Source organism: Tinamus guttatus, unplaced genomic scaffold, assembly GCF_059628265.1.
Source record: "Tinamus guttatus ecotype Peru unplaced genomic scaffold, ASM5962826v1 Tinamus_guttatus_pri_ptg000510l, whole genome shotgun sequence".
NCBI classification, from domain to species: Eukaryota; Metazoa; Chordata; class Aves; order Tinamiformes; family Tinamidae; genus Tinamus; species Tinamus guttatus.
In genome coordinates, this window is record NW_028289044.1 from 3,304,805 (window position 1) to 3,326,637 (window position 21,833).

General features: G+C 46.4%; 1 protein-coding gene across 2 annotated transcripts; it reads right to left on the reverse strand.

Annotated features, from left to right (window-relative positions):
- Positions 1-6,263: 6,263 nt before the first annotated feature.
- Positions 6,264-21,485, reverse strand: PLEKHF2 (pleckstrin homology and FYVE domain containing 2). Of its 2 annotated transcripts, none has more exons than XM_088533601.1 (2): positions 21,414-21,485; positions 6,264-7,333 (listed from the first exon to the last, which is right to left on the reverse strand). In XM_088533601.1, the coding sequence occupies exon 2, from the start codon at positions 7,317-7,319 to the stop codon at positions 6,573-6,575; it is 747 nt and encodes a 248-aa protein (XP_088389727.1). In that variant the 5' UTR covers positions 7,320-7,333; positions 21,414-21,485; the 3' UTR covers positions 6,264-6,572. The 2 variants fall into 2 exon arrangements, with proteins under 2 accessions (XP_088389727.1, XP_088389728.1); XM_088533602.1 differs by lacking the exon at positions 21,414-21,485 and adding an exon at positions 21,058-21,072.
- Positions 21,486-21,833: the final 348 nt, after the last annotated feature.

Genomic DNA, 21,833 nt, shown 5'->3' on the forward strand with positions numbered 1-21,833 from the left:
ATGGCCAAGGAGGCCGGTCTCTCTGGGAGCTGCCACTGGCCTTATGGCACAGGGGCCGAAGGGGCCTCACGTGGCGCTGGAGTGCCCGAGATCGTAGAGAGCCCCTCATCACAGAGCTGTGGCCAGCCCAGAAGCTCCGTTTTAACTTGGGTTGCTATGGGACACGGCAAAGGGCAGCACTGGCACAAAGAGGCAGGGCCGCGGCTGCCCTCAGGCGCTGCTCGCCCGCCCAGGGGGCTCTGGCGTTGGGGCGGCCGATGGCCGGGGCGTTGCTGACAATCTGTGACCGCCGCCCGAGAGCGCTGGATCCAGCACAAGAACCGCAGGAAGCTCCGCGGAGGGAGAGCGGCGTCGGTATCTGCTGCTGAGCCCCACCTGACGCACGCCCGGCCTGTCGGCGCTTGCCACAGCAGCAGAGCACGCTCTGCACTTGCTCTACCAGCCAGCGTCATCCATCTGCACCTCAGAGCTCTGTCCTCGCGCCCTCAGTTCGGCCGGCACCGTGTGCTTCCCAGCCATGTCCGGACATGTTCCCAGGAGTGTGGCCTTGGGAGCAAGGAAGCTCCCAGCATGTGAAGAGCCTCTGTCAAGCAGCAGCGGTTCTGGGAAGCAGCCCTGGACCTTGGAGACCTCCACCTTGGCTCACAAGCCGAGACAAGTTTGGACAGTGTTCTTTAAACTCTGTATCACGATGCAGTGAAATGCTTCTTGGCCAAAAGAAGATAAAGCCTGCAATATCATCACATCTTGCAGCAGGACCTGGAAAACTAAACCAAGGCTTGACTCAATAAAGATGAAATACAAAGCCCTAACCTAGCCAAGTTCTGACCCTTACTTTCCAGCCCTTGCCTTGCGTATAAAGCAAACGTTTGCCAGAGGACACCCCAAGGTCTGGCCAGAGAGGCACGTAGCATGTCAGAATAAGCACAATTCCATCATGTTTTTGTCTGCAGAGCACCAGAGCTGGACAGCCAGCAGTGCTATAAGCAAGGAGCACAGCATTGCTCACAGCCACCTCAGAGTCAAGATTATGGAGAGCACAGCTGTGACCAGCGAGGATCACACACCGCATTTTGTGCATGATGAGGAACAGTAGGTTCTGTGTGCTGACCAGCTGCAGTTACTGTTATTCCTTCCTAAATTGCTCCTGTCCAACTGAACCGAAGGTGAGCATGGCCCTTTCACTGATGCATTTGTCTCCTGCCAGGATTGTGCCGGGCTGGACCTGACACCCTCCACCACACTGCTCTGCAGGGTCGGCTTGTGTTGGGCATGAGCGGGGCTAACGGCCTTGTTAGAATCACGCTGAGTATTTCATGCAGCTAGTAAAATGTTTTCATTCACCCACAAGAAAGATCAGGTTCCCTCTTCCTGGGCTTGCCACGCTTCGTTTCCATTAAGGCAGGCAACGAACTCTCAATAGCTCTTTTCATTATGTGCACCACAAACGCGCGGAAGCAGCTCCCCTCTGAGAGGCACACGGTCCCCTGCACCCCCAGGGCTCCACAAGAGGAGCTGTATCCAACACTGAAAATCAAGGGGAGAATTTCATTCAGAAGTTGGCTTTTTTCTGGCATTCCTTCCATCCCAAACACTGCTGTTTCACTGACAGAGAACTACCGAGCTGGCCGCTTTGTTTGAAAATCAAGCTGGTATTTCCTCCCAACATTTAAGACCCTCCACTCAAAACACCAAGTTATATATAACAAGGGCCAGGCCAGGTGCACACCATAAGTAATACTATTAAAAAAAAATTAAAAATCCCTTCAGCTTCATTAGAAAAGCATCAGAGGATGCTACAAGAAGCTGCGTAGCATTTTGCATGCACGTTGGACAGTTTTCATACAATGCTGAGCATGCTAAGCTTAAATCTGCACACAGGCAGCAGTTTTTGGACAGAAAAATCTAAGTATCAAGTCTAGCCAATAGCTGAAATGAAACTACTTGCAAGTCACTCACGTCTGCAATAAAACAGTCCATATCTACTCACTTTTCATCAGGAAAATGAGGCTACCTACGTAAGTTCAGATTGTTAAAGTTTAAGCTTTCAAACTCCTTAGTGTTATGCCTGAAACCTGAGCACCTCGGGCTCTTGCCATCTGCTGGAGCTCTGCCTAGCTGCGCCGAGGGCATAATCTGGTGCTACAGACTTCTTAGAGATGGTCTCTCAGATACACTTTCATCTTTCCTGTGAGGCTGAGAGAGCCCTGGAACAGGCTGCCCAGAGAGGTTGTGGAATCTCCTTCTCTGGAGATCTTCAAACCCCGCCTGGATGCCACCCTGTGCCACGTGCTCTAGGTGTCCCTGCTGGAGCAGGGGGTTGGACTAGGTGATCTCTAGAGGTCCCTTCCAACCTCAACCATCCTGTGATTCTGTGATCCAGTTATCTTAAGCATAAATAAGAATGAGCTGGGATAGGGAAGCAGGTCCTATTTGCATCACAGGTCTTGAGTTGCTGCTGCAGTTACCTATTAATTTCTTAAGCTGCAAGAAACTACTTTGAGACAGTTTTTTGAAACACTAGATACACATAACAGCAATTTTACTAAAACTTAATCCTTACAGCTCACACAAGCTAAAAAATACGCTTAGATGTACCCAGTGGCCAAGAGAGCTATGCACACACTGTGGCACAAACAGGTCAAACTTCATCAAGTGAGGGGCAATGAACAGTTAACTTCCAAGATTTATTTCCATAATTTGTTGCTGCAAATACCTGTACTTTGACATTACAGAATTCTGCTCCTTTCCAGCTATATCTGCTACCAGGAGCAAGTTTTCTTCCAGTAGTGTATGGCAGTTCCAAGTAAAAGCAAAATCACATTAATGCAACTCATAATCCGCTTCAACAGTAGCCGATAACTACTGTAATCTCCTAATGCAAACAAAATAGTGGTTGGCTAAAGTTTATGCACGGGGGACACTCCCATCTCCACAGACGGAAGGTTTTTGTTTGTCATTTTTAGAAGCTGCCTGCAAGATAAGAGACCTTAAAAACCTCAGTTACAAACTCAACTTTCAGTAAATAAAGCTCAAAAATGAGCAAATGGAATTTGAGGAGAATAACACAAGAGCTCATCTGCTTGGCTTTTGCAGATTCCTTGTTAGCTAAGGGAAGTTTATTGGCATCAAATCTGAAAGAAAAACAGTCTAGTTAACTTTAATTTTCCTTCAGTGCTTCCAGCACTGCGAAATGCAGGCTCCTGTGCAAGGTGCTAGAGCATGCAAAATGCTAAAGCAAATGACTCTGCATTTCATCCATCAATGTAGGTATTTCATCTGTTCCGCAAAGCAGAAGCTGCCTGCAGAGCCTTGCAGAAGAGATACTGCGGCCACCACTTCCTCCTTTTCGCATTTGATTTGCAAAAATGTTATCAAAAACAGCAGATTAAATCGACCACAATGAACAGGAAAAAGTTTACATAAAATATGCAGCCAGGCCGGCCCTAATTGCTAAATTGTTTTTAGAGCTTAAGAGTACAGAGCCCCGGGAAAAGGACAAAATTGCTCTCCTCTTTCATATCGGAACTCACTTCCCGTCGCGCTCGGAGCTGGGAAGATGGTTGCTCTGACACCGGCATGAAGGAGTTTTGAGTCTTCCAGCCTCTTTCCCAGGCCTTGGCTTTGGCTGCCCCAGCTCAACAAAAAGCCAAACTGCAAAACGCTGGTTTCCCATCTTGTTTAAACTGTTCCTCTACTCAGCTGTGTCTGTTGCTTCTAAATCCCTGCTACACTTATTCCAAACTCAGCCAAGTCTCACCCTTCACAATTATTTATTCCCACTGTAATAATCCTTCTGACAGCTGATTCGCTTGCTGTTAAAAACAGAAAAACCCCTCCAAAACCAGTTTTCTGTCACCCTTAAAGGCCCACAGTTAAAGAAAATTAAACACATACAGGCTTGAAGCTACACCATGTATTTGTACAGAAAAATAATTTGACAAAACAAGATTACAAAGTAGGAACCGAGCCCTTTCCAGAACGTGAAAGTACACGACAGAAGTTGATGTTCACTTCATTTTGTAGTTTCAGCAAATTCCACTGAAGGATATGGATACTACCAGAGGATTTTTAAATACTTTCTCAAAAACCCTAGACCACATACATGGTTTTCAGATGAAACGCTCCCCTCCCATACATACAATCGTTGGTTTGGTTACAGCTTCGGGGACTGGCGTGACACAGTGCAAGGTTCATTCACAGGTAACGGGAGATACATGGAGCGGGTACAAGGACACCGCGGAAATACAGGACGTGCTCTGAGCTCTCCCCAACTCCTTCCCCATCCCTCCAAAAAGTGCCGAGAAGGAAGCACAACATCTAGAAACGCTGAGAAAGGTACACAAAAAGCTGGGATCTTGAACAAGACACATTAGTATTTGAGAGCTAAAGAAAGAGGAAACACCGGGTCAGGAAGCGCGTTGCTGTTAGTCACTGGAACATGCGCACGCGGGAAGCCCACACGCCAGTTCTGGAGAAAAACCAGAGCTGATAAGTTCAGTCTCCATTCCTGAAATACAAAAGCTGTTTTTTTGAGAAACGAAGGCACAAGATGTAAGCACTCTGCCCTGGAAATGGCTTCTCAGAAGAGCTCCTTTCCCCAGCTGCAGGTCATCATCTCCCTGTCTTTCAAGGAACCAGTAGAGGTAACTACTCACTCCGCCTCGTCTCCGAGTATTCAACCATTTATTGCTCATCTGAAAATCTTCAGGTCTTCCTGGTCCCTGGTCTCCATCCAACTGTTTTCCCTTTTTCGTGTGTGCTTCAAAGCAGATCAAACACTCTTCAGTCCTTACAAATGAAATTCTGTTCTGGAATTCCTTGCCCAAAAACGAGTGGGGCTTTCCCCGAAGCCACGTGCTGCAGAGCATCAGTGCAGGGGCCGCCCCCGAGATGCCACATGCATCTTCGGCTACTGCAGAGCCCTCGGACGGCCCCAACTTTGAAGCGCTTGGCTTTTATTTTGTTACCTTTTTTCTAAGAAAAACGTGACTGACAGTGTACAAAATGGGAGAGTAGTGCAATACGCAGCATTGATTGTTTAATCAATAAATATTTAACCCAATTAGTGCCAACCAAGGCAAACAGTGCAGAAATTGTCACTTAAGGATCTACAAATGTTTAACTTTTTTAAAAAATAAAGTTGCTACTATATTTCCATACAGTTATTTCCAAGAGGTTTTTCTCTTTCAAAATCGACTACTACTGTTATAAAATATAGAAACAGCATTTGTGGATTTAACAACTCTTTACATGTCTAGGAAATACAACACTTCTGTATTCAACAGCTTCTGTAAAGTGAATTCTCTACTAGACATTTTCTGCACTGACCGCTAGGCCTTAGATACCTCTCTCTTGGTCCTGGGCATTTTGAATGAAGCAACTTGCATCTCACATTTATCCTGAGGTCAGCTGTGTAAAAAGAAAGCCAATTCTATAAGGACAGTTGCAGGCTATTCGTTCAAAACTGCAGGTTATTTTTAAATAAGCCAACAAAAAATCCCCCCCCACCAAAAAAAAAAAAAAAACAACTCTGATTTCTTTTTTTCTAATTAGTGTTTCATTTGGAAAATAATTCCAAAACCATAAACTATCACAGCAAAATGCTACGCCACCCTATGCTACTGAAGTTTCAGCATGCATTTGCCAAATTACCATTTGAAACGTATCAACTATTCTGTAAAGAAAATGTGTCTGTATCCCTGCGAAGACCACGCCAGGCTTCTCATCTCCTGCTGCCGACCCTGGTCTGGGGGCTGCGGCGCAGCTCCGGCAAGGAGAACCTCACGGAAGCCTTGAGGAAGCGGCCGAGTCTCTGGGCCTGCCTGTGCAGATGAGGACACAGGAACTAGGTCTCAGTCACCCACTGCGGGCAGGCAGACGAGACCTTTTCAAAATCCCATTTTGGACACAGCAGTTATTTTCAATAGCACCAACAATCTCTCAGATACCAGCATCAGGCAAACAACAGATAATGGACATAATTATTGGTTGGTTTCCTCCTGAATCAGCACAACTGTTACAAGGCACTGCTTGGTATAGGAAGTCATAAATAAGAGCAGAACAAGACAATTCCCAAGTTTTGTGACATTTAAGTTTGTAGTTAGTTTCAATTTATCACTATGTAGCATGGTCAGAAAAAAAATACATATATATATAATTTTATGGGATTCACAAAAATATGACCGTTTCACACACTTTTTTCCTCCCGTATCCCAAAAAACCCACATAACATATCAATACGAAACATAAGGAAATATGGGTTGTTAAATTAAGAAAATACAATATATTTTTTCCAATCTTCCACAAATGTGTAACCTAGACATAACTCAAGTATAAGAAAATTATCTCATAACATTGGCAACAGTCTATCCCTGCAGAGGAGTGAAAAATCTATTGTCTAGAGAATTTGTAGATTGAGGCACATCATAGCTGAAGATATTCAGGCATATTTTATGGCTAGAACAGATTTTGTTTTTTCCTGGGAAAGCTGACTATAGGCTTCCCAGCTGAAAGCAGCTCCACGTGGTTTGAAACACCAATCGCAAAACATGGAAAAAAACGTTTGGCCCTTAGTCGCTACTGTCTTCATCCTCCTCATCGGATACATCATTCAAAGGGGATTTGGGGCACTGGCTGTAGGAGTCTGACCGAGCGGGCTGACAAGCAGCCATCTCCCCAGTGGAGAGGAGCTCGAAGCAGAAGTCACAGATCCGCACGGGCTTGGAGGACTGGCTGGGAAGAAGAAACCTCTTCTCGGAGCAGGGCCCGCACACGACGAAGCCGCATTTGCGGCAGTGGTGGCGGCGGTTGACGGGCGTGAACTTGGCTTTCTGGCAGCGCATGCACACGGCGGCTTCCGAGTCCGGCACCCAGACGGCCGCGTGTTCATTGCTAGGAGTCTTCCCGCTTTTGGAAAGCAGGTCGGAAACGCACTTGTTTATGTGGTTCATCCACTCGGACTTCTCTGTGGCAGTGGCGGCATAAACTGCAAACGACTTGGTGGGCGTCTTGATGAGCCACCCGTTCCGCAGGTCGCCCTCGTCTTGGATGGAATCAATAGTGACGTTTTCCAGGGGAATTATGTGCTGCTTATTGTATTTCTTCTTCTGGATGACAATGTTACCGTAAACAAGAATGTCATTGAACAGGAAGAACTGCCTCGCTTTGGGTTTCTTCCTGCACAGCTTTGTTAAGACTCCTTCTCCGATGAGAACGCGACCAGGAATAGTCAGAGGCTGCCCAGCTGCTCCAAAGCAGTTTTCCACTATGCTTATTCGTCTTGTATTTGCCTCACTGTTTGCCAAGCGATCCACCATCTTTCACAAGTATCCTAAAGTTAGAAAAAAAAAATTGTCATTAGGACTGATTCAACGACAGTCTTCTACAAGGAAAGTATAAGCTCCTCATCTCTTAAAATATCTAACAGAACCTGCTGGCTCAGAGACACCAACTCGGACTAGATTTAAATAAGAATTAACACCTCAGAATTTTTAGCAACCAATTAGTCTTTTTTCAGAAGGAAACATATTCCATCCAGCTCCCAGCTGACAACTATCTTTATCCCACGGACGGCACATACAGGGCTGGCAACAAACTGGGAAGCCTCCCCCTCTCATAAGGCTTTTAGTGCTCGTGTCTGTCTGTGCCCACTCTCCGGGTAGGAAGAGCCGGGATCACCCGGCATTCTCATGTTTCCAGTCAGCCAAGACTGACAGGACAAACAAACGATAAAACTGATGCTCACATAGGAAGGCATCGTCATCAGTAACCTCAGCGTTTATTTTTCTAGAACAGAAGTCTTAAATCAAGCGCACAAAGCATAAATCCACATGCTAGAAGCGTTTCAGGCAGGGCAGAGCCCACGTCGCCACCACGCGCTGTCACTCGCCCATGGCGAGCGCTCCGGACACCCAGTGCATGGAGCTCGTGACGCCGCTCCGAGAACCCACGAGCGACGGCACCGCTGGGACGCTCACGCGAGAGGCTCTCATCCTTCAACCAGTGCTGACGAGCAAACGCACACTTCCATTTCAGTTTTGGATTAAAAGCACCCCTTGCTCCTTCCCAAGCAGCAAATAAGAGCGAGATCCCAAGCTATCCAAAGGGGAACTGAAAATACGCAGCTGTTACAGCAGCTCACACACCTGCAAACAGCTCCTCAGCACCGCTCTCATTCAGAGCTTTCCGGGCAGAAGACAGTAAAAGGCAACTCATGCAGCCAGCTCCAGGTCTGCCACGGAGAGCCCTGCCAGCACGACCGGCACTTCGGAGCGGGGCTGTGCGCGTGGCAGAGCCACGGGCCGCAGCTCAGGGCTCCGTACGTGAGGAGCCTCTCCCTGGGCTCCCAGGAGCCGGCTCTCCTACCCGTTCCTCCTTACGTACCCAAGAGTTGTTGCTCATGACACCTACTGAGGGACTCCACTTCTTTAAGCAGGCCTGAAGGAGAGCACACAGGCAGGAATTCCAGTATCTACAACCCACATTTACCAACACTACCCTACTTTACAGGGTCCTCTTCATATTTAAAAGAGAAGCCAAGTGAATATTTTACCTATCTACAGTACAGGACCAGCACATAATAGAGATGAAGCTGGGCTGAAACAAGGAAAAAAAAAAAAAAAAAAAAAAACACAAACTCATACATCAACCTTGGGCACGGCCTTATAAAACATGGATGAAGCCTCTGCAAAGCAGTTGCAGAGAAGTCTTTTATCAGGCCTTACCTAACTAGGTTATACCTGCTCAGATTACACAATTCCACATTAGCAAGGTTGTATGCGATTTAAAATAAATAGGGATGCTGTTACAGGTTATTGCTGTAAGGCTTAAATTAGTTTTGTGAAAAATAATTTAAGTGAGCTCACTAACAGTTTCTTAAGTGGCTTACTCAGATACAACTGACTGTTTTTAAGCTATGCACACTACATCAAAGGATATCTGTGCCCTAGCACTTCCTTTGGATTTTCATAACATGCCTCGCAGCCTTAGTTATCATATTTAAGAAATGCGGTAACCAGTTTTATATATTGACAGTGGAGCTACGAAGCCACCAAGCTGCATGACTGCAATGCCCAGAAGGTCAAGATAAAACACAGACAGTAACAGATAAACGGGCTCTTGTGACCTCCAGTCGTGCTGCATGGAGACAGAAGCGAGTCCACCCTCACAGGGTGCAGCACTGACCACGATGCAGGGCACGGAGCAACCAGAAAGCATTTCTGTAAGTAAGTCAACTCTTCTGCAAGTTATACCCATTTCTTGCTCTTCTTCCAAGAGAACTGCCCCCATCTTCTTTAAAAAAAAAAAAAAAAAAAAAAAAAAAAAAGATTATTTATTCCTGTTTCCAGAAATAAGAGGGAACTGTGAGCCCAGGTGGCAGAAGGGAGTTATTTTAACCTCCGACACCAGCCACCTATTTCTGACTGGTTATTCCTGTTACTCTTCTCCAGGATTCAAAGCTCTGTCCATAAACTCCTTTATAAGAGGTGCCTGTAAGTGGACATGACGCTCCTTGAATCCTTCTGCAGCACCAGGAGCAGCCAAATCACCTCTTTTAGCTTCTCTCCATGGCTGTGTCGGTTGACAGCATCTGATGTCCCCCTCCGGCTTGAGCCATTACAAGAACTATAGGGTAGATTAGCTTAGAGGGCTGGTCATCAGGATTAGGACAAAATCGAGTAATTTAGGGCTAGGATTGGGAACGGATGGTGACAGAAGGGAGCTAGCGAGACAGTTTGCAAAGTACAATGGTGAATACCCACAAGCAGAGCAGAAGTAGCACAGTAGACATAATCTGATGATTACATTAGTGTTTCATTTAAAAAAAGAGATGATTATTGAGCCATGACCAAAACATACTTTCCAAAGGACATCTCATTTCTTTCAAGCCTTCCAGTAAGCACTACACACCTGGAGATTTAAGCTACCAACCTTTACTGGTTTTATTCAGCAAAAAGCTCTAGTCACAGAAGTAAGAGGGAGCAGGAGAGCTCAAATGCTACCTTCCAGTGACTCCTATCACTTTGCCTTTATTTTAGACTTAATGGCACAGCCCCCGCGTTCCTGCAATATGGGGGAGGGATACAGGCAGCAGAGTGCAAAGAACAGGGAACAAAACCCCTTTTCCTGCACACAGAAACAGGGTGCGTTGATTTGCAATCTCGTGTTTCTGTGTGACCCTGTGTGAGTTACAGGTGGCTACAGCCAAGCGCTGCTGGTGCAGGACGCGTTGCTGCCAACCCCGGGTCACCACGACAGCTTCCCAACACAAGTCACTGGAGAGGGGAAAATAAGTAAATAAAGGAGAGAAAAGGCAATGCGTTTTAGACGGAGGCTTTCTAGGATTACCGAACAGAAAATAATTCTAACCGGGATCATTTCATAAAATTCATAATTTAAAGCCAGGGTATGTGAGCTTGCGCTGAACACAACTTTCAGCTGTTTAAAACAACCCCGTGGTGGAGTTGGGCAGGAATTTGGGGCAAGTTAAAGACCATGAGGAAACCATAAGATGATGACATGTCTTCTGGATTTAAACTTTAGTTAATAGTGTTCAACAAACTATTGCCTACCAGCCTCAGTTAAGGTAATGAGAGCCATTAGACTGTTGGTCAATCATTTGCACCTTCTTACATGACATGAATTGTCTTTTTCTACACCAAGGGCTTAGATGTTTAAAATAAGCACTCTGACACTTTTCTCAGTATTTTAACTTCTCAGAGAGAATTTAAAATTAAGAAGCCATCTGAAACTCCGTGCACACTAACGCTCACTCATTCTTGGTGACTTTTTTGTGAGAAAGGAGGGAAGTTGAGAAACAGGTAATGACAATGAGAAATGGCCAGGAGAAAGAGACTCATGATTATAAAGACCAGAATAACAAAATTTGGAAAAAAATAGGTATACAAAAAGGGGAGATATCTGAAAGTCAGAAGAACAAAATAAAAATCCCACCTCTTCTTCCTGTGAGCACACAGGAGGAGATACTAAATACATTAAATGACTGCTTGGACTCCTTTGACATTTTTGATAAGCAACATAACACAACAGAACTCGGATCCCAAGACATCCTGGTCCCGAGCTAGGCACAGTTAGCTGTAACCAGCCTTGCAAAATCCCGACATTCCTCTCTCCAGATTTATTCAGATATATTGTGAAAGATATCGGAGCACGTCCTGCAGCTGGGTGGCAACATCCTCCTAAGTGCCAAATATTTGCTGACGGTTTTATACTTTCTGCTGAAGGTTCTAGTGCTGGCCAGGATGAGAAGGAGCTACTGGATTAATATGCTCAAGATCATAGATTAATGCACAATGTTGGATCATGTCTTGAGATCCTGCAATTCCTGCACTTTCAGCAAGCTACTGGTACTACTGTGACAGTAGCTCTTTAAAAGACTCTTAAGTCTAGCCTACAATGCCTACAAGACTAACAGTATTTCCTAGAAATTTAACACACACTTCTAAGATGAGCTTTAGCCCCCTTGAGGCTCATAGGGCTATTTGATAAAACAACAGGCTACAATTTTATACAGTTCAAATCTCTGCCTGTAAAGCACCTTTCGAATGTCCTTTCTGTGAAGGAAGGACCACCAGCAAGCAACATTAAGCATTAACTGGATTTGTAGGACCCATGGAGAACAAAAAACTGACTTAAGAGCATTAACCCGACAACTTATTGCATCCAGTTGCTCAGTGTGTCAGCTTTTCTCAATAAATAAATCTCAGTTCTCAAAATGCTGCAACAGAAACACCTTCAGGTTGCCTTTCCTCATACATACATGTTCTTGCTAAGCCTCCTTTCTAGATAAGGACATGGGACAGAGGCTTTCATTACCATGGCATAATATGCCATTTAAAAGTGACAGTTTATTTCATTGCACCAAAAGCCCCAGCTCCATTATGGCATCCAAAGCTGCTTTTCCCACCAAATCATTCCTACTTTCACTCACAAGAAGATTCTTGCGAAAAGCAAAACTCCAAGATCTTCTTGCCTCGACTTTCTTCTTGTTTTACATTTTTATCGTATTAGTGATAAGAATCATCTTAAAAGTTATCAAGTGTAAGGTTACTTGTACCTTTGAAGCACTTTCAAGTTATCCTTTTATCTAAAGCAAACAAAATGCATGTTCAGAAAGTTAAGGACGTCAGTAAACACAGGGCACTGCAGGTACTGCAGCAGCGCAACAGTCCTGGTAGAGTCGCTGCCCACCGAGAAGTCTCCATCCAGGTCACTGCTTCCCTTTGCCACCGCACGCCGGTCCTCTCCCACAGCTCAATATTGGGCATTCTCCTCTGCTAAGTAGTATCTGTGCATTTTCCATGCCAGTTCTACTACTGTTGGAGGATAGACTAGACGAAGGAGTGGCTGTAGTGGAAGACAGATGAGTCAACTAAAAAATAATAATAAAAACTACTATCACCAGCGCAGCTGACACCACCAGGAGAAATGAGGTAAGATGCCATGCCTCGAGACACAGGATGCTCTGTGCTGAGCCTCATGCCACCTTAAAAAAAGCATCTATTTTTTAAAATTATTATTTTTAATCATTTTTCTTCAAAGTGCTTTAAAGGAAGATAATGCTAGTGACTTACTGCAATTGCCTAGCTATGTGCAGAGCCTATGCAGAACTAAAAGTTCACCTATCACCCTCACAATTAGCAATTACTGATTAAATTTAAATACACTAAAATCCGGAGGCAGGATTACATTAATACAAATAAGGCAGCCTAGACTGTACAGAGTTATGGCCTCAGGATGCTGACAGCTCCTTTGTTATTATGTAAATTCAAAGCAAGGGCAATAGCCTAATAATAATAAAAGTATTTAACCTGCTGAAAAATGTAAAGGAGCTCAAAACTAATCAACACTAAGGTCCTAAAATCTCTCTACCAACAGATATTAGGTATTTCCAATGCAGATTGAACAAGCCCAGTAATGAAACATTTATTAACCACCAGGATCTGATCTCACTCTTTGGAAGGTTTCTGAAAGGGGATCAGAGCAAGCTAGAATGTAATCTAGATATTGTTACACTGAAGTAAATAGAGAATAAAGATTCATAAATGGAGGAAAACAAAAGGAATAAGATTAAAAAAAAATAGCAACAGCATTATCCAGTTATCATACAAAGCCCCTGTTCTCTCACCTGCATTTAGGCAAACATATCTACAACAGCAACTACATTCCACTGTATATATTCAAAATGATTCAGTTTTCCTTCCTCCTAAGGATTAATTTATGTGTTGCATTATGAAAGGTTTCTGCTGACGGCCACTTAGCAAAAGGCTCCTTAAGACAAAACCAAAAGTGCAAAACTTTTTTTTTTTCCCCCCCCATGTCTGACTTCACAACTCCAAGGGTTTTAATAAGATGCAGATTTCAAATAAAATGCTGCTGTGCTGTCATATAATTTATATAAATCAATCACACGCGTTAACCAGACATGAAAGTTACAGAAATTTTGCAAAGCTTTTGCAATCTGGAGATAGACAAATCGGAAACCTAAGGAAGACGAGGGACTATCAGCAAACGGGGTGTCTAATATGCATTAAACACCTGATCTGCAAGATGACACCGCTTGACTTGATCCACAGGGTTTAAAAGGACAGGGAAGAAAAGAAAGAAGAAAGAAAAACTACCCTTTAGACAGTTCATCAAGCAGAATAATTCACCTAGCAAATGTTAATAAATAACATAGGCTCTTTGGTAATAATTTGCAAATTATTATATGCTGGAATATCACAACTCCCTCATTCAGCTCTCGTTATGCTCTGCAAGCACTTGAGGACCTCTGTTACTGTTTTATGTCCTGTTCTCCAGAACACGATGAGTCTCTCTGCACCACAGCTGGGTAAAACATAGTGCAGTTTCTGCTGTGCACCACGTTGCCGACCAAGTTCTGTCGGAGCTTCGTGCTCTGGAAACATTTTTATTGCAGAAACCTGTGGAACTAAACACATTCACAGCAAATACTCTACAATTCTTGATACAGGTCAGAAAAAAAATGCATATATTGCAAGCTTTGCTTTGGCCTCAGTAGTCAAGAACAGGGTAATAAACCTTGATTAAAGATGACAAAAAAAATACCAGGAAAAGGGACTTGATTAAACTTCGATTCTACAACTCATGTGTAGAATAAAATATGAAGGAAAATGAAGTTTTAAGTTGCCATTAAGGCATGTACAGTCTCATTAATATTTCATTCTATATTTTACAGTCACTTCAATACATCTGTAACAACTAGCTGCAGTTTAAGTCACCTTTTCAAAGATTCTTCATTTCTTCTTTGTAAAACAGAAACAAAAGAGGCGCCTACAACAATCCTGAAAGTCAGACAATATCAAAAGAACTTGTACCAAAAAATACTGTGTTCAGAGAAGTGGAAAGCACTGGAGTATGACACGAGCTGTGCTCTGAAGGTCTTTTTCACCACCAAAAACTTTCACGGCCCTAATGAGTAAAAGCCAGGCCTGTGCTGGCCGCTATTAAAACGCACGACAGCGAGTGCTGCTCAGAGGGAAATACACCCTTTGCTTTCCTCATGGCTCCTCCGTTTCCCGCTGTCTCCCCTCATGACAACTGTCATCTCCTTTTCTTTTTCGCTGGGCTTTTAATTATTCAAGGATTTGGGGCCGGGTTCCTGGAAGAAGCGGTCGATGCCACGCGGCCTTCGTTCCCGGCAAGGCCGTTGGGAAGCGGGTCGGGGCCCACGGGCACCACCAGCCTGGCAGGAAGGGCAGGGAAAGGCGCAGGGCCCGAGCAGAGCGCGGCTGCTCGGCACTTACCAGAGAAGGTGCCCGCGCTGGGAGGGCCCACGGCGGAAGGGGGCAGAAGCGACGCGAGCGCCCGCGGCGGCGCCGCTGCCTGCCACACACCCCAGCACAACGCCCGCCACTACTCCCGACTTCTTAATCATTTACAGCTTTTAATATCAACTAACATTCCTCAAAAATCCTTTGAGAACTCCAGTATTTCCCAGGTCAGTGCTCAGCAGTACCCAAATACAGCACCAAAACTAAAGCCCCGCTCTGCCTAGGCGGATGCGATCCTGCCATGACCACCCCAACAGGTCTGTGTTTTCCAGCACTCCCGGCACGACCTCGTCCCATCACAGAGCTCCTTGGCGTTACACAGGGCCTCGCAATCCCTATTTAAACTACCCAACACCTCACAGTTCACTAATTCCTTAAGTTACAGTTAATTTTAGCACGCTAATGTACAGCTTACGAAGGCGGCCGGCTGCTTTAATTCATTAGTTGCGTAAGGCCGCCTCATCGCATATAAACAGTCCTAAGCAAAAAACAAACATTGTTTATTGTCACACCTGCCAGATGAGTGCATCAGCCTTAAAATTTACAATAGCCATTACCTGACTGGGCTGAGAAAGCATAGAAAGTCCAGCTGTATTTCTGGGGACAGAGAGTGCTTTCATGTAGCTCTGTTAAAATGTGATATTTGAAGAAGCATCTGAACTATAAGACGAGGGGGAAGAAACCTCACTGCTGAAGCCCAGGACACACACACACACACACATATATATTTTTATTAAATTAGCTGCTATTCCTGCTGCCAGGCTGCTGTTTGCAACAAGCCAGGGCTCTGGAGGCTGGTTTTGCCCCAGCAAGACAGATGCAGAGCTGCTACCGCAGAGCGATATCCATTTCTCCGGAGCGGCAGCTGGGAACCGCACAGTGGAGCGGCACAGGGAGCAGCTTCCGAAGCCCCCACGTTTAGCCTGGCTACATTCCATACACACAGGTGAACAAGGAGGCCTAATCCACCAGGAACAGCGCTGCCAATTCAGCCCCTGCAACTGATCCTTCAAAGGGCAGGAAACAAGATGCAGAAAAGTAAAAATCATGTACTTGCAGCTGTCAACATACTGAAATCTGCGTAAGGAGCTTGGAAACAAAACAGCCAAGTGTGTGTGTGTGTGTGTGTGTATACACACATATATATATTTCCTTTTAAATCAATGAATTGAACAAACGGAAAAACACAATATTCAGATTAAATAAAAACACAAAAAAACACAATATTCAGATTAAATCTTTGCTGTCATGGGAAAATACTTTAACTTTCTATTTTGATGTATTTAAGAGCATTAGTAGTGGTTAGCTTAGACTGGTGCTTACAAATTGCATCTTTTATCTTAACCGAAGCATCTGCAACATTTACCAGAATAGGGCTTCCAAATGAGTTCACATGGATTTTAAGACCTAGTTCCAGCCCTGTCGGTACCATATGACACGAAAGCCCGAGTTGCTAAGAGGAATCAGAAGGAAAAGCAGAGAAGGGGCCGACATTGGGTAATGTGCAGCAGAGCCAAGGAGAGCAGAGAGGGAGCCCGAGATGAGCTCGGGCTTGGTGGGCCAACAAGCACAAGCCCTGTGCGCTGCGTGCCCAAACGTCTGGCCTATAGATATGTACGGATACCCCCACACCTGATGTTAAGCAGACGCAGGATGAGAGCCATGGAAGCCAACGGAGAGGACGTGGCCAAGGTTCGCGCAAGCCAGGACGTGCACGAAGTTTCACTAATGCCGCACAAGGGAGCGAATCCACAGCCTCCACGTACCTACCTTTTAGATCTGGAAATAAACGGACTTACTGAAATACTCTCAGGGGAAAAAAAAGAGATACAGAATCATCAGTTAAAAATGATCTAGGCACAGCAGTTCTACAAGAAACGTTGCGAAATCCATTTGCAAGCACAACCAGCCTGGTTACATAGCCGAACATGGTACGTGTTAATGACTATTCAGAGCTGTACACGTGGACACCTCCACACACAGCACATGGAGCGCAGGAGCCTTCGGGATGTTATCACATACTCCAGGCCACAAACCAGCTCAATGCGGCTCCGCTCCCGCAATCCATGCGGAAAGGGGCACTTGGGGTCCAGTGACTGAGGGAAGCGCTGCGGGGCAGCACGTTTCTCCCAGCACCGTAACCCGCAGGTGCGCAGAGCACGTGCAAACTCATGAGCACATCACCGAGCAGCGATGCACTTCAGAGCACGGGCTCGATTTAGCTCTCGAGATACCCAACGCCCACGCTCAAGTCAGTTTTCAAGTTAACAGGATTTTGCATTTCTCGCACCAACACCCGACCTCTTTACTACATGCAGGTATTTAGAACAGCCAAGGTAAAACAGAACGCAAACCAGTCCTGCACTGTAAGCGCTTGATTATAGCATGGTTGAGCTATAGAAAGAGTTAAAATAGTTACAACATCAAAACGAGGTAAGAGCTGTGAACTTCTTCCCAGTAACTGCAACACCAAAGGAGTTTTAACCAGCCGTGTTCTATAACCCAGCGGTGTCTTCCCTTGCAGCCCCACCATTCGTAAGCAAGGCACCAGCAATCCCAGCATCTCCACTTGTTAGCTATATCATACCAGCATGCGTTATTTTCACACGTACGTGTCCTTTGAAAGCTCAGATATCCTATTTGCAAAGCAAAGGTGTAGGATACTGGGGTTTCGTTTAACCAGACCGGCATTTCCAAGCTTTTCCACGACCTAAGCAGGACATGGGCCCAGCAGCAACACTCAGCTTCCCTCTCCGACCAGGAGGAAGCACCATAACGTGGCCTCGCGTTGCTCTTGTCACCACGAGCAGAGGTTCAAGCACATTAAGACAACTCTAGTGCTGCTCGCAGGCAGCTGGCCCTTACCTTACAAGGGCAGCTCGTACAGCACTGCTGCAGCACACGCTGAATGTATTAGAAGGAAATCAGAGCATTCGGGCATGTTCATCTTCTGAAAATATTTTAATCAAGTGGTATCAACAGCTACATTGCTGTGTGTTAAAATAACTACCCAGAATAAATCATTTCTATCACCAGTTCACCAAGAATAACAGATTATGAGTAAGTAGGAGCAGCCACAGGGACCCTTCCTACAACCACTTTAGGTAAACCAAGGGAAAGAAGGCGCTGGGGGTGGCTGCAGGGAGGCAGCAGCCACGGGTGCTGTAACCAGCGCCCGCAGGAAGGGCCCTCACACAAGCAGGGGGTTTGCAGGCCCCTTGAGCAGAGATGGGGTTTGGATCAGACTATGTCACCGCTTGACCTTGCAACCCTCTCCCGAAAGCCTGAGGATGTTAAAGTTTTGCTGTCGCTGATAGGTCACCCTCTCAGCAACACCATAAATTACGTGATTCGCTCTGCTCTTTCTTGACTCAGCGTTACCAGCAATGCTGTAAAACAGTGTCCCACTGTCCAGGGCAGCCAGCCGTGCTCCGCTACCACCTGGGCGTTTGTCATGAGGGCAGAGCTCCACCGTGCTCCTCATCTCCATCAGAAGTGACAAGACCATGCGCGGAACAGGAGCACATTGCAACCGGAGGAGTCTCGGAGGCTTCGCGCTGCCAGCTCGGGCCAGCTGAGCGGGAGAAGGTTAAAGAAGGGGAGAGCGAGTTCCCGAAGGCAGCCTGTGATCACAGCAGCTTTCTGCGTGCACCCTTCTCACCATCCCTTCCTCCGCAGCCTGCTACTGCTTCTCAGACCCACTGGATGCATTTAAAGCTGCGTGGAAAGCACTTGGAGCTCAGGCGTGAGAGCCCTCAACACAACCCTGTCCTCCAAGCGCAAGAAACAGCATCCAGAAAATGAGAGGGTCTGCTAGCCCGCAGAGCTGACATCCAACAGGATGTTTCCCTTTGCTCTTCTGCAAGGTCGAGGCCAATTTCGGGAGCCGCAGAGACAACAGGAGCTAGAAGGAGCTTTGGAAACGGCAGAAATGTTTGCACTGAAGTTAGCAGCTGCACCGTTCCCTGCTCCCAAGGAGATGTTATCTGGCAAGTTCAAAGGCACTGTACACAGCACGCTCTGTTACATTAATTTACATTAACAAGGTATGTATACATCTCAGAAAAGCACATGCCAAAGAACGTACTGCAACTCTTCACTCTGCAGAAGCGCCTGGAAGCGAAGAGGAAAGTGCCAGATCTGAGGCACGAGGGTGTCTAGTGACAGGCAAGGCCACCGAGGACAGGACTGGGCACAGCCTGCGAGCAGCTCCCTCTGCAAACAGACCTGTGCTTGAACGATGAAACCTCCCAACATCCCGCATCTCAACAGTATTTGGGAACGAGGACCAACGAGAGAGACTGGAAGCACGTGAGATTTCAGGGTTTTCTTCTTTTGCATTTATACAAAATGCAGAATTCTGCTACGCTGATGGGCTAAGCACTGTTTTGCTGTAAAACATCATGATGCAAGGAGAAAAGGAGGAAGCCATTACTTTCAAAATATTTTTTTAAATCGTCAAATTAGCTTATTATCATCATCCACTGGTAAGTAACAAAAACCTACCATTCAATCCAAGCCAGCAGCATTTTAAGCAGCTTATGCAACTTTAGAAAGCAAATATATACATCAGTGCATTTTGACTCTGTAGTACCAAAATGTCAGGCTGAAAAAAAAAAAAAAAAAAGTACTATTCTCCTGGAAAGCTCTTTAGCAGTCACGTTTCTTTTCATGAAAAGAGAATCTTTGTCCTACAGCTCTCCACCAAGCAACTTCTCATGCGAGCAAACCCATTTATTTCAACAAGACTACTCATATGGATAAGAATTTGCAGGACTCTGTTTGCTAATGCAGCTGTCAGCACATCTTATAATTTATGGAAACATTAAACTGTAGTGTGATAAACGTATTCTATCACACCTGTCTACAGGGTAGCTTTTCTTGCTCTCTCAACTGTGAAAACAAGGAGTACTCTGCCATAGAAAGGTTTGTATCTGCTTTACAAGAACAAAAAAAAAGTGTTTCTATTCCAAAACAATGTTTGTACCCTACTGACACACATCAACCACTAAAAAGAAAAAATAAATGGAAAAAATAATCTTGAATACAAAGACAGCTCACAATAAATCAAAAGCATACCTTTATTCTGTACTACTTTAGGTTGAAATAAAAAAAAAAAGAGAGAGAATATTAACTTTCTTGCCCATCAAAATCTAATAAACTTCGCTGTAGTTAACACTATAGTTCCTTACTTGATGTCACCCACTAATAAACAGCCTGTAAAAGCAAAAACTTGCATGCTGTTTGCTTGGCCAATACTTCTAACATTTTAGTTACTGATATTTTTTTAGAAAATTACATCTTCAGCTGCAAAAACAGCTCTGCCTCATGGACAACACCATATCCTGACCCTTCACTTTCATTTCCACTTGTCTAGTCACCTTTAGGGAAGGCAAAGGACCAAAAACATAATTCAAGGGTAAGGAAAACTGCATCCATGAGCACCAGGAGGTCACAGCAGCATCTATTTTACTGGTGATAATTTCTGGTAAGCTAGTGAGTTTCAGAAAGCACTGAAAAAAAGTACTAAAGTACTAGCAGGTACTTTAATCCTGGATTTCCACCCATAATTTAAGGAAAACAGAACACAGCCCTTGCTAAAGAATGATTTCACCCCTGCTTTTAATGAAAATTTGCTTCTAGATGGAATGATACCATTTCAATTACTGCTAAACGAGAGCAGATAGGGAGGAGAAAACAGAGCTGACTTCCCCAGTTCCAAGTTTCTGCTTGGCAGTTTTCATTTCGCGTTTAAGGGACTTCCTCCCTTAATGCCGAGATGATGCTGAGAACATAAACGCCACCACGAAACTCCTGCGAAAGCGCAATTTAACCAGCCGAGCTGACACACACACACGCCGCTTGGCCGTACGAGGCTTCTCGTTTCTCACTTTGTTACTCAACAGAGTTCAGGCTGCACAGCCCAAAAGCAGGAAAACTGCATTCGCCGCCGGAGACGCAACCCCTTCCTCAGGCTCGTGTGGGAAACAAAACAAACGTCTGCAGGAGGGCTACGCGGCGGGCTTTAAATGCTTCTTTCCTCATAGGAACAGCGAAAATTAATAATACTTCTTACTTCTTTGTTTCTGCGATCTTGGAGAACTTCTCTCTCAGGAAAATCACTCCTGCCCCTGGCTCGGGAGCACCGCGGCGGCGCCCGCCCGCGGAGGCCGCGCACCAACTTGCAGCGCCCGGGGCCGGTCCCGGTGCTGCCGCGGGCCGGGGCGCTCCGCGCACTTACGTAACGCGCGGGCTCGCGCCGGGGCTCCTTTTTTTAACCCCCTTTTCCCCCACTTTTGCAGCCCAACTCGCTCCGCGGCGCCGGGAAGCGAGGGCGGCTCGCGGTAAAAACAGGCGCCGCCGCCCGCAGCGGGAGCCGCCGCCGCCGCCCCGGGACGCGCCCTGCGGGGACAGGGGGGTCCCGGCGCCGCCGCGGCGCCAGGCAGCGCCCGGCTCCCAACATGGCCGCGGGAGGGCGGCCGGTGCCCCGGCCGCTCCGCGCTCCGCCAGCGAAGTTTCCCGCTCGGCGCCCGCCGCCCCTCCCGCCCGGCCCCGGCCGCCGCCAGCGCCGCGGCCCCGCGCCGCGCTCCTCCTCACCCCGCGCCGCGCGCAGCTCCCTCCGCTCCGGCCGCGGCCGCCCGCGCTGTCCCCGGCGCCGCCGCCCGCCGCGATCAGCCGCCCGCGCGGGGCGGGGCCGCCGCCATCTTGGGAGGGGCCAGGCCCGGCGGGAAGGGCCGGGGCGGCGCCTCCGCGGCCCCCGCGTGGCCGTGGCCGCGGCCGTTGCCGGGGCCGGCGCGGTCGGGTCGGGGCCGTTCCCTTCTCCGCGTTTCGTCTGCTCCTGCTCCCGTCGTTTCCTCACTCTTCCTTGGGTTCTCTTCAGTTTGATAAACTAAGAAAATAGAACGAGAAATACACGAATAAAGAAGTACTCGGTGCTCAAAACAGACCGCGCTGTCCTTCAGGCGTAACTTCAACGGGTCGTGTCCTAGCTCCATTTAACTTCGCACCACTTAGTTA

Bases quoted from the DNA above. Each gene is read 5' to 3' on its own strand.
- PLEKHF2 (XM_088533601.1), bottom strand. From the start codon at position 7,319: ATGGTGGATCGCTTGGCAAACAGTGAGGCAAATACAAGACGAATAAGC.